The following is a 13,149-nucleotide window of genomic DNA, read 5'->3' on the forward strand; positions in this document are numbered from 1 at the left end:
CAGCCCTTCTTGAAGATGTGAATATCTGTCTTCAAGCATGTAGTAGCCTCCATGCCCTATCATCTTCCCTACCAGATGACCTTTTACAAAGGTACTTTCCCAAAAATTTAATAAATTTTCTTCATATGTTACTGGCTGCACATTTTCTTATGACTATTTATTTTATTTATGCATGCAGATGTGTTGATGTGTGCCGTGTTCAACTAGTCCATAGTGGTGCCCGTGTAAGACAAGCTTTTGGAAAACTGTTAAAGTCAATTCCTTTGGATGTGGTTCTGAGGTAAATAGTTTGTTTTAAGTATTTGTGTATCTAGAAAGTGTTATACTTCTTTGTTTCACAGTCTAACTTTATTTTTAATTTTAAGAAAGTACACTTCTGTAATGTATCCAAATAACTTAGCTATACAGAACTAATATTTTTTAAAAGGTCATATAAAACATGACAGTACTGTGAGACTATTTGTTTCTACTGGGTGCTTAGTATACTTTTAGTATAAAAGGACAGTTATTGACTTGGAGATTAAAGAAATGTGAACTTTGTAAGATCAGTATCACCCAGTGTTTCAACAATAACATCTTCTTGGTCTCTAGGACACAGACTCCTGGCTTCCAAAAAGTATTTTTCATTCTCATAATCTGAGACCATACTTATTTCCAGCAGTTATAATTTTTGTTTTGATTGGGAAGAAGATTGTTGCCTCTGTGCATATCTAGTAAATTCTGTTTTTAATATATCAAATTGTATTCTTAATCTAGGAACATGTGAATGTGTTTCCTTCATAACTTCTTCTTTTGGGCTGAAATAGCCTCTATCTAGAGTCAAATATTGACAAACCGTGTATGGCAACTCTCAGTTTACATATAGATATAGATATAGATATTGATAATATATATATTTTTAAGTATTTTGGCCATCCTATAATTCAATAAGATGATTCAACTTGTATAGGCAGAGAACTTGAAATCCAGAAATGCTTCTAGTATCTGCTAAATTTATTGAAGTATCAAGTCCCTTAAACCTTACATAAATCTTTAGATTCTACCTTAAGATATATTTGTGACCTGTTTTCTTTTATTCTTGGATAATTAAATAATCTCTATTTTTAGAAATTTCTTACTCTAATTTCTCCTGTTCTGCTAGAGAGTGCCACTTGTTTTGCCTCAGGTGGGAGAACACCTTAAGAAAGATGGCAATGTTATACAAAATTCTTTTTTTAAAAATTAAGTAATTTGTGGTATTATCCAAGTCTATATCTACCAGAGCTTGGAAGGCCTGGCAAATTAAAAAGGTATGAGTGGCAGAGACTCTTACCCCTATTCTTCTCAGTCCAGAATTTATATATATGTTGAGGGGTTTTTGATGATGGGACTTCTCTGGAAACTTTGTCTCTTAGAAGCTCTTCCAAAACTCAATTGTTTCCCTCAAGGAAATCCTGCCAATATAAAATTCCACACCATTTATTAAAAAAATTAAAATGTACTAGTTATCCCCATATCTCTAAATAATAACACACACAACAGAAAAAGCCTTTGGTTTGCTCCAAAGGGTAAGTAATGTACTGGCAAAATTATAGTTACAAAACTGATTAGAATCCTTAACTTCAGAACTTTCACTGAGGAGTTTCTCAGCTATTTAGTATAGTAAGTTTTCAAGCAAACCAGCCAAGTCTCAAAATCTTTCAGTAACATAAAACAGATACAAAAGCAGTTCAACAAATTGTACTCCAAAATAAAATATGTAGTTCTGCTTGGTTGAGGTCACTGAGTTGAAAAAAAGTAAAAAAGACAATTACAAATATACAGGTAATTGGAGATAAAGTACATTACTTTTTTGGTTTTTGCTTACATCTTCTCTCTAGGCCTGTGTGGGATGAGATTGGCCCAACGAGCTCTAGGGCCTTTTTGCTGTACATGCAAAAACTAATTAAAATTGAAATAGTGTTGCAGTTTCTTTCCTAAAGTTAGTAAATACCAGAAATAATTAAATTTGTTTTGTGAACTTCCTTCTATAGTATAGTTTGGTCTAAGGAGAAACAAACACATTTTGCGTGTTTTTTTTTTTGTTTGTAGTAACAGCAACCACACAGAAATACAAGAAATCTCTTTGGCTGTAAGAAATCACATGAGCAAAGCTCCAAGTAATACATTCCACCCACAGGACTTCTCTGATGTCATTAGTTTTATTTTGTATGGGAGCTGTCACAGAACAGGGTAAGAACTTTTTGTACCTTTTTAAAATTAAAAAAAGTATCATGTAGAATCCACGCTTGACTAGTTACTAAATATATGCCTATCAACAAGTTTTTAATGTGTTTGGTTTGCATTGGTTATCTTGAATCCTGAAATATTAAATTAATCCATCAACAGACCTAGTTCAAAAGTAGTAACTAATTACAAATGGTTTTGCTTCATAATATAGGTATTACCTGTGATGGAATGTGAGACTCTGCTTTTATTAAATATGTAAGACCAAATAGCTTTGGCAGCTCTTTTCGATGCACCCTGGAAGAATTGGATTCATTTTACAACTTGGGCCTCTTGTTCTTAAGAGTTATGGAAAGTCACTTTTGGTGGTAAAAGGCTGCTTCCACCTTTCAAAAACTCCTGTTCAACAACTAAAAAAACCCTTTTTTGTTCACCCTCTCAACCTTTCAGTTAGTTAGTGAGAACTGTGTATAGGGTTGTGCTAATGACAATGTAGTTGAACAAGCATTTTAATTATATGACTGTCTTTTTTCAGATATTTGTAACTGTGTGTGTACTTTGTGCTCTAACTTCTCGTTCTTTTTCTCAGCCCAAAGGCTAAACTTACTTTGGAAAATTTGGTAAAATTCCATTGAGCTGTTTGAATTATCAGGCTAGGAAGTGCTTGTGGGAAGGTATCTTCAGCCTTAGGCCCCAGTTCTATAAAGAACTCCATGTGAGCAGACACCCATTGTAGCTGGTGTTGCTCCACCCAAGCACATAGGTTTACGCTTGGCTAACTTGCGGAATTTATTTTTAAAAATGAAACTTCTCATGCTTGAGCCTTTAGATATGTGTGAAGAAATTTAGTTTAGAAATCACATAGGGGTGTGATTGAAGTAGCCACCAAATTATAACAATTTAGCCTAGTGAGTTGCATGTACTATTTTTTCAGTTAAATGGAAATACCAGTATATTTGTTTGTGTGCAGTCTCACAAATGTGATTTATATGATTGTGTAGACATTGAAATGAATGCACCTCGCATCACACACAGCAAAACCTACAATACTGTATATAACAAAGGGGGATTAGTTACAGACTGAGATGTTACTGCAATGCAAATAATAAATAATTATTGCAGGAATGCAGTAGCTGTGGGAAAATTGCTTTATATATCCTGACCTTTTAAGATATTATTAATCCTCAATCACTTTTTCCATTGAATTAAAGAAAATAAGTTTCTTCTTTTGAAGTAGATGTAGCCATGTATTCCATGTGGGTGTGCACACCCCCATACTGGTGAGCCAGAGATCTTTTCCTCATAGTACCTATAGGGACAGCACTTACTCCCTGCAGCCATAGCTCTTCCCTGGCCACATAAAGGTGGTGCAGCCCTCACCACCTCAGTTCCTTTGCACTGCCCGTGGATAGAGTTGGAGCTCCATGTGGTATCTTCACCTCATAAGAACGGCCATACTGGGTCAGACCAATGATCCATCTAGCCCAGTATCCTGTCTTCCAACAATAGTCAATGCCAGATGCTTCAAAGGGAATGAACAGAACAGGGCAATTTATTAAGTGATCCATTCTGTTGTCCAGTCCCAGCATCTGGCAGTCAGAGGTTTAAGGACACTGAGAGCATAGGGTTGCATCCCTGACCATCTTGGCTAATAGCCATTGATGGATCTATCCTCCAGGAACTAAGCTAATTATTTTTTGAACCCAGTTATAGTTTTCACCTTCATGGCATCCTCTGGCAACAAATTCCACAGGTTGATTATGCATTGTACGACGAAGTACTTTTTTTGTTTTAAACTTGCTGCCTATTAATTTCATTGGGTGACTCTGGTTCATGTGTTATGTGAAGGGGTAAATAACACTTCCTTATTTGCTTTCTTCACACCAGTCATGATTTTACAGATTTTTATCATATCCCCCTTAGTCATCTCTTTTCCCAGATGAACAATCCCAGTCTTTTAATATCTCCTCATATGGAAGCTGTTCCATACCCTTAATTGTTTGTTGCCCTTCTCCAGGGCCAGCTTCAGGACGTGCAGGGCCCAATTCGAACACTTTCGGTGGGGCCCTGGCAGGGATGACTTAAAAAAAAAAAAAAAAAAAAAACCTTTCAATTCTTCATGTTATTATTTTAGTTTCCATACTATAATAAATAATAAATATATATAAGTACATTGCAATCATATTGCTGTTGATGGGTTATTAATAACTGCCGTTTCAATGTATGGGTCCCTGCCAACTCCCTGGGGAGTGGGCACATGTGTGAGTCCCATCTACTCCGCACGCCCCTCATTGAAAGCAGGTGTGCAGTTACTGCCCGGGAACTGCAGGGCAGGAGTGGAATGGGGCTGGTTTGAAAAGCAGGCAGGGTGCTGACTGGAGTAGGATCCTGGTGCAGGCAGGCAAGGGCATTGGGGGGCTGGCTGGAGACGGGAGTGTGGGGCGGGCTGGCTTCAGGCAGGGCTGCAGTGGGGTGCAGCAGGGTTTGGCAGGGCTGGAGAGAGAGGAGTGTGAGACTGGCTGGCTTCAGGCAGGGGGGGTGCAGCAGGGGTTGGCTGGAGACAGGGCAGGGCGGGCAGTGCAGGGCTGGTGCAGGCAGGGGTGTGTGGGGGGGGCTGGCTGGCTGGCTTTGGGCAGAGCTGCAGTGGGGTGTGGTAGGGGTTGGCTGGAGACAGGGCAGGGGGTTTGACGGGGTACAGAGCTGGCTGCAGGCAAGGGGGGCGGGGCTGGTGCGGGCAGGGGGTACAGCAGAGGCAGCTGGAGCCCCGGCCGTTTAAATCGCCCCCAAGCCCCCGGCAATCCCAGGGCTCTGGGGGCTATTTAAAGGGCCCAGGGCTCCCCTGGTTCTACCCCGCCCCAGACCTTTTAAATAGCCGTGGGAGCCCCTGGGGAATGCATGGGGGCGGCAAGGCTCCGGCGCCTATTTAAAGGACTGGGGTGGCAGAGGAAGCTGGAGCCCTGGCCCTTTAAATAGCCCTTGGAGTCCCCTGCTACCCCAGGGCTCTGGGGGCTATTTAAAGGGCCTGGAGCTCCAGCCAGGGGCATGGGGCTTGCCGCGCTCTGGCCGGAGCTCCAGCTGGGGACGCGAGGCTTGCCGTATTCTGGCCAGAGCTCCAGCCGGGGCTGTGGGGCGGCTGCGCTCCCGCCAGTGCTTTGGTCAGATGATTGGGGCCACGGAAGACCCCGGAGCAGACCGCAGCTGGAGTAAGTTTAAAAAAAAAAAATTAAAAAGGCGCCTAAGGCACGGGGCCCGATTCCCAGGAATCGGGCGAATCAGCCTAAAGCTGGCCCTGCCCTTCTGTCTACTTTTTCCATTTCTAATATATCTTTTTCGAGATGAGTGACCAGAACTGCACACAGTATTCAAGGTGGGAGAGTTTCTATAGCATGGTTCTAGTTTATGTCAATTTCTATAGTGGAGGTATATTTTCTGTCTTATTATTTATTCCTTTTCTAATGGTTCTTAACTTTCTGTTAGGTTTTTTGACTGATGCTGCACATTGAGTGAACGTTTTTAGAGAACTATCCACAATTACTCCAAGATCTTTCTTGAGTGGCAGTAGCTAATTTAGACCGTGTCATTTTGTATGTATAGTTGAAATTATTTTTTTTTCAATATGCATTACTTTGCGTTTATCAACATTGAATTTCATCTTCCCTTTTGTTGCTCAGTCACCCAGTTTTGTGATATCCCTTTGTAACTCTTTGCTGTCTTCTTTGGACTTAATTTTGTTGAGTAATTTTCTACCATCAGCAAACTTTGCCACTTCACTGCTTACCCCATTTTTTGGATCATTTATAAATATGTTGAACAGCACTGCTCCCAGTACAGATCCTTTGGGGACCCCATTATTTACCTCTATCCATTCTGAAAACAAACCATTTATTCTGTCCCCTTTAACCAGTTACTGATGCATGAAAAAAACTTCCCTCTTATCCCATCACTGCTTAATTCGCTTAAGAGCATTTGGTGATGAACCTTGTCAAAGGTTTTCTGAAAGTCCAAGTATATTGTATCCACCGGATCACCCTTGTCCACATGTTTTTTGACCGCCTCAAAGAATTCTAATAGACTGGTGAGGCATCATTTCCCTTTAGAAAAGCCAACTGACTCTTCCCCCAACAAATTGTGTTTGTCTATGTGTCTGATCATTCTGTTCTTTACTGTAGTTTCAGCCAGTTTTCCTGGTACTGAAGTTAGGCATATCAGTCTGTAATTGTCAGGATCGCCTCTGGAGCCCCCGCCCCCCCCCTTTTTTTTTTTTTAAATTAGTATCAAATTAGTTATACTCCAGTCATCTGGACAAAGACTGATTTAAGTGATAGGTTACGTACCATATTTAGTAATTCTGCAACTTCATGTACGAGTTCCTTCAGAACTCTTGGATGAATACCATCTGGTCCTGGTAACCTTTACTGTTGAGTTTATCAGTTTGTTCCTAAACATCCTCTACGGACACCTCAGTCTGAGAGAGTACCTCAGATTTGGTACTTAAAAAGAATGATTTAGCTATGGGAATCTCCCTCTCATCCTCTGCAGTGAAGACCAATGCAAAAAATTCATTTAGCTTCTCTGCAGCGCACTTGTCTTCCCTGAGTACTCGTTTAGCATCTTGATTGTCCAGTGGCCCCACAGATAGATTGGAAGGCTGCCTGCTTCTATTGTACTTACATTTTTGTTGTTGTGTGCTAGTTGCTCTTCAAATTCTTTTTTCACCTACCTAATTATACTTTTACATTTGACTTGCCAGAGTTTGTTCCTTTCTATTTTCCTTAGTAGAATTTGGCTTCCAGTTTTTTTTAAAGATGCCTTTTTGACTCTCTGTTTTACTTTGTTGTTTAGCCATGGTGGCATTTTTTTGATCCTCTTACAATTTTTTTTAAATTTGGGGTAAAAATCTAATAAGAACCTCTCGTCTTTTAAAAAAGATTCCATGCAGCTTGTGGTCATTAAGCAGTCACATTTTCACTCCTAGTTTTCTGGGAACTTTTATATAGTAATATTAGTACCCTAGGTTAAGTTTAAGTGTGTGTTTAGTGTTAGTAGAGTAGTTAGTTGTCTGTGATACCCTCACCAGGGTTCAAGCATGTCCATCATGTGGGGGGCTATCCCCAACAGCTTATTGTGCCTCAGCGAGGGTCAGATTAAAGAGAAGTGCACCATCTGCAAGTCATTTACCAAGAGGACTCAGGTGGCAAGAGACTTGCAGTTGACACAGAACCTTCTGGACCAGGTCTTGAGGCGCTCATCTCCTCAGCAGTCACCTTTGGATCCAGCAAATGATGTTGCCCTGCGCTTGGGCTCTGGTGCTTCCCACCAAGAGAAAAAGAGCTCGTTCACCATCTTTGGTACAGTGAGAAAGAGGTCCTAAAAAATGAGATGGGCCCATTCCAGGGCTTGGGGAGATGACAATGACTTTTCTAGGAGGAGTGTTGGCCGTCATTTTATTTCCTCTGGCATCAGGGCTCAGCTTCTCTCCCAGCACACTGCCCCTACCAGCCTCTACAAATGCCTTCTCCTCTAACAGAACTCCCACTCAAACTCCCCTGTTCACCCGGCTCTGTTTGCTGGCTCCTGTGCTGCTGCAGCTGTCTGTGCCGCTGCCTGCAGATGAGAGTGTGAAGCAGTGGGTGTTGCTCTCTAAATATGACTGTTAATTGGGCAGCCATATCTAAGTTCATGGACCAATTGCCAGAAGCCTCCAGGGAAGAGTTTAAGGTATTTATTGCAGAAGGCCATTTGGTCAAAATTTTGTTGCAGGCAGCTCTGGATGTGGCAGGTGCCTCAGCCAGAACTATGGCATTGTCTGTGCCCATGAGGAGAGCCTGGTGGTGACAGAACTCAGGTTTTGTGCCTGATGTGCAGCAGACCATTGAAGGCTTACATTTGATGGCTAGGCTTTGTTTTCAGAAAAGACTGACAAAACTGCGCGTTTTTAAGAGACTCCTGAGCTATTTTATGTGCTTTGGGAGTATATACTCTAGCTATGAAGAGGCACCACTATAGTGGTCAGCAGCTGCAGCAGTTATACCACTTGCAGTGTTTTGGTTTGTTTGTTTGTTTTTTTTTTGTTGTTTTTTTTTTCAATAATTGTCCCATCCTGTGTGGCAGTGGGATTACTCCAGAAAGAGCCAGCGATTACAAAGGAGGAGGTCCTGTGGTTCTGGGTTTAACCAGCCCCTCCCTCCCATTTGCCCCCTGGCATCTAGCAGGTACACATTTTGACATGTGTAACATCTCCTTTTCCATGCTCCCAGCTCAGGGACAAGCTGGCCCACTTGTCAATTACAGTGGACAACTGGATCCTAAACACAGTCAGATTGGGATATGCCAGACTGTTCCTCTCCATCCATCCTCCCCACCCCTACCCCATCCCTTTTCAGGGACCCCTCACAAGACACTGCTTCTTGAGCAGGTTAAGTTTTTACTGGCTTTGGGGGACATAGAGGAAGTCCTCCTGCAGCATTGGGGAAAGAAGGTTCTACTCCTGGTATTTCCTGATCCCCAGGGCCAAGGGAAGGAGACAACATATCCTCAACCTCCACGGTCTCAAATACATCAGATACATAAGATTCCATATGGCCACTCTAGAACTATTGTCCCCGCCTTGAATCAGAGCAATTGGTTTGCTGCCCTGGACATGCAGGTTCTTATTTCCATATAGCAGAACTCCTGAGCCACAAGAGGTATCTCAGATTTGTCATGGCTGGCTAGAACTAGCAGTACACTGTGCTGTCTTTCGATCTGTCTTTGACTTCCTGGGTTCATGTCAAGTGTATGACTCTGATAACTGCATACTTCAGGAATATGGGAATTCATATTTTCCTATATCTGATGATTGGTTGCCGAAGGGCAAGTCCAGAGAGAAGGTCCTCATTCACGTTCACTTCACACTACACCTGTTTGATTTGTCTAGATCTCATCCTAAACAGCGGGAAGACAACGTTGGTTCCAACTCAAAGAATTGAGATCATTGAGGCCTGATAGACTCTCCAAGCTTGAGAGCATTTTTACTGACTCAGTGATTCCAGGCGAATGTCTGGAGCCTTAGACTCAACAACAGCGCACGTATGCCTGAGGTTCCTAGGCCATATGGCCGCATGCACGCAGGTAGTTCAATATATCAGGCTGTGCCTATGTCCTCTTCAGTTGTGGCTGAAGTTGGTCTGTCATCTGAGTCGCAACCCCTTGGACGTGCTGGTCTGACTTCTCCCACCAATTCAGGGCAATGTGTGCCAGGATGTTACTTTCTTTTGGCCCCCACTGATCAGTACTATAAGTCATCAATGCCTCCTTTATAGATTGGGGAGCACATCTGGACTTGCTGAAAGTTCAAGGCATGCAACCAGAATGAGAAGTGTCTTTGCATATCAGGGTGCTGGAGCTTCATGCCATTTACAGTGCCTGTCAGACTTTTCAAGATCACATCAAGGGCTCAGCAGTTGTCATACTCGCCGACAATACCACTGATTTGTACTATGTATAGAGCCAAGTAGGCACACTACAATGTGCTTTATCAGCAGGCAATCAGGCTCTGGCAGTTTTGCACTGGGAAAACATTACCCCCGTAGCCAGTCACTTGCCTGGTATTCATAGTCGTCTGGCAGATCACCTTGGCAGGGATTTCTCCCTGGTGCATGGGTGGTCTCTGAAGCCCAGCACTGTGCAGTCCATCTCTGCAATTTGCAGCATCCCGATGGTCAACTGGTTTGCCATGAGAGACAACAAGAAATACCAGCAATTCTGCTTCCCAGGGCATCTTAATCTGGGCTCTTGGGCTGATAATCAGCACTCCTGTATGCCGAAATTGGATTGTGCCAAGCATGTTTTTACTCATCAAGCATGGCCAAGACAATGTCAGTTCTCTGACCTTCACATTAGCTCTTTGCCCTCCCATATCTTTTCCTCGTAATCCTAACCTCCTGACTCAGCATCACGGTCTAGTTTTGCATCCAGTACTCAGCTCCTGCATCTCACAGCATGAGTACTGTATGATTAGATGAGGAATAGGAACAGTGTTTAAAGGCAGTCTGGTAGGTCTTAACAGTAGGAAGCCCTCCATCAGGGCCGCCTATTTGGCAAAGTGGAACAGCTTCTCAGTATGGTTGTTAGCCCAGGGAGTTCAATCAAAGCTGGCTTGTGTCCAGGACCTCTTGGAGTACCTGTTATACCTTCAGTGTTCTGGTCTTCTGCTTAATTCATTGAGAGTCCATCTGGTTGCAGTTTTGGCATTTCATCCACCTAGGCAGGGGAAATTGATGTTTTCAAACTCTATGGCAGTGAGCTTCTTGAAAGGAGGAGACACTCCTCTCCACCCACCAGTTAGAGAGCCAGGTCCGTTGTGAGGTCTTAATACTGTTTTAGTGGTCTCATGGGACCTCTACTTAAGCCTCTAGCAACTTCTTCTTTCCACCTTCTATGTTAGAAAACAGCCTTTCATGTGGTGATAACATTTGTAAGTAGTGTGTGCAAGTTGCAGGCTTTGATGACGGAGCCTCTCCACATGCAATTTTCAAAAGACAAAGTAACTCTGAGGCCACACCCAAAGCAAAGGTGGTTTCCTAGTGTCACTTAAACAGTGTTACATATTTACCGGTGTTTTTCCTTAAGTTGCATTCAACCCCAAAGGAACAGCATCTTCATACCTTGAACGTCAGGTGATGTCTAGCTTTTTATGTGATTAGAACTAAACCTTTTCATTCCTCATTTCGTCTGTTTCATATGCAGACCGAATGAAGGGTCAAGTGGTCTATTCACAGACAATCTCCAGATGGATAACATCATTTATTGTGACAGCATATGAAGTAGCCCATGCTACACCTCCTCAAGAGGTATGAGTGCATTCCAAGCAAGTCCAGGCAACGTCAACAGCATTTCAATGAGACGTTTCTATATTGGACATTTGCAGGGTGGCCACTTGGTCTGCAGTGCATACTCTTTGCTGTGTGCTATATCATTGCAGCTGTATCCTGATCAGATGCAAACTTTGCAAGGTAGACATGCTGCCTTTTTTAAGTAGACTCTGAATCCCATGTCCTGCGAGTAGTGCTTGCAAGTCACCCATATGGACTGCATGGCTGCATCTACTTGAAGTAAAGAGTTCCAGATGTGATACAAATGTGTATTCTGCAACCTGTCCTTCATGGCCTTTGAATATGGAGTTTGTACTTTTTTTTAATGTGAAGGAACTGAGGGGATTGGGTTAGTTCTTTTTCTTGTCTTAATCGCACCATCATCATAGTGGATTTCCTTAGCTTGATGCAGACAGTTCCTCTATACTGCTAGTCCCATTGTGCACAAAAGATGCTACAAATTAATGTTGACTAGTATATAGCACACTGCTTCCTCAGGTACTCCAGATGCCATCAGCCTTCTTGCCAGGAACCATATGTTCCATATAGTTATACATGCCTCTTCCCCTCTCACTCCCCCAAATGAGCTCAAGGTGTAGGTAGTCAATACAGATGTCTTTATACTATTTCTGTAGGATGCCTATCTCCTTCTCATGTATTTGGTGCATGGTACACTGAGAAGTTACACTGCTATCATCTGCATTCTGAGACTGCAGACTCAATGCAAACTGACAATGAGGCATGTTTTGGTGGTGTTGGTGTATGTTAGAAGAGGAGACAGTGTTGGAACAGATATTGAGTTGTACTACTTGCAATTGGCTTCACTGCAGTCTTTCTAACTTGTGGGCCTTCTCCGTCATTTTGTACACCTGGAAGAGAATGTCTGAAATCCTTTTTCCAGTTTTTGGCACCAGCTGAAACTATCCAGTTTTTGGGATGCAATATTTTATGCTGCTAAATCCTCACCATCTTCATTAATTTCTATTCACATCTATTTTTATCTTTCTGAATTTTAAATATCTTATTTCTCTTTGCTCATTTTCATTTTTAACCAAAAGTGTATGCCTCTTTTTCAAATTTGTCTTCTGCGCTGTGTTTTCTTTACTTTTGGCTAGCAAACCCTTTATCTCCGTTTCTTCTGCCTTTAAGTTATTTTTTTTGCAATGTTCTTGAGCTCTGTATTTGTTCCTGCAGAGTAATCAACTATAAGCTAAAATACATTCACAGCTATGTATGTGGATATGAATTGCTGTATTTGTCTATTTGTCTTAACTTTTTTTCAGGAAGGACAATTGGTTAGAAAGATTGTTCTACAGCTGCCAGAGATTAGATAAGCGTGACCAATCAACCATTCCTCGCAATCTATTGAAGACAGATGCTGTGCTTTGGCAGTGGGCTGTTTGGGAAGCAGCTCAGTTTACAGTCCTTTCTAAGTTGAGAACCCCTCTAGGTAGAGCCCAAGATACGTTCCAGACAATTGAAGGTAATGTAAAGAATGAATCTTTTAAAGGTATATTTGGTTTAAGCAATAAAGCAGTGAGCTGTTTTCTTAAATTATGTTCAAGATAGGAAAAAAATTACCTTCTTTTTCAGCAATTTGCTACTTTTTTAGACATTTCTTAAATGTCAAGAAGTCAAGAGTTATATAATAATTTTGGGGGTGTTTTATGTAGGTTTTTTAAATTTGTTGAAGTACATGTTAATGATTTTAGACTCAATTTTCACAGATATTTTATAAAGATATAAATACCTGATTATTTGATAACAAGTGTGTTGAAATGTTCTGACAAATGTTTATAGGTATCATTAGAAGTCTTGCAGCCCACACGTTAAACCCTGATCAAGATGTTAGCCAGTGGACTACAGCAGAGAATGATGAAGGACACAGCAGTAATCAGCTTAGACTTGTTCTCCTTCTACAGTACTTGGAGAATCTGGAGAAATTGATGTACAATGCTTATGAAGGATGTGCTAATGCACTCACTTCTCCACCCAAGGTTTGTGTCTTTCAGTGCTGACAGTACTGCAAACTATCCCACGAAAGTGGGAATATTTCACTGTATGTCTCTTGATGTTTATCAAGAATCATATG

General features: G+C 41.7%; 1 protein-coding gene across 3 annotated transcripts in view; it reads left to right on the forward strand.

The window, feature by feature from the left end:
• Positions 1–13,149, forward strand: part of SMG1 (SMG1 nonsense mediated mRNA decay associated PI3K related kinase) — a 139,274-nt gene that overhangs the window by 53,332 nt on the left and 72,793 nt on the right. For all 3 annotated transcript variants that reach the window (XM_075069258.1, XM_075069259.1, XM_075069261.1), the window contains 5 exons: positions 4–91; positions 179–280; positions 2,071–2,211; positions 12,341–12,540; positions 12,858–13,054. In XM_075069258.1, the coding sequence (XP_074925359.1) occupies positions 4–91; positions 179–280; positions 2,071–2,211; positions 12,341–12,540; positions 12,858–13,054 (728 nt within the window). The remainder of the gene's footprint in view (positions 1–3; positions 92–178; positions 281–2,070; positions 2,212–12,340; positions 12,541–12,857; positions 13,055–13,149) is intronic.

The sequence above is a fragment of the Chelonoidis abingdonii genome, chromosome 9 (genome assembly GCF_003597395.2).
Source record: "Chelonoidis abingdonii isolate Lonesome George chromosome 9, CheloAbing_2.0, whole genome shotgun sequence".
Classification (NCBI taxonomy): domain Eukaryota; kingdom Metazoa; phylum Chordata; order Testudines; family Testudinidae; genus Chelonoidis; species Chelonoidis abingdonii.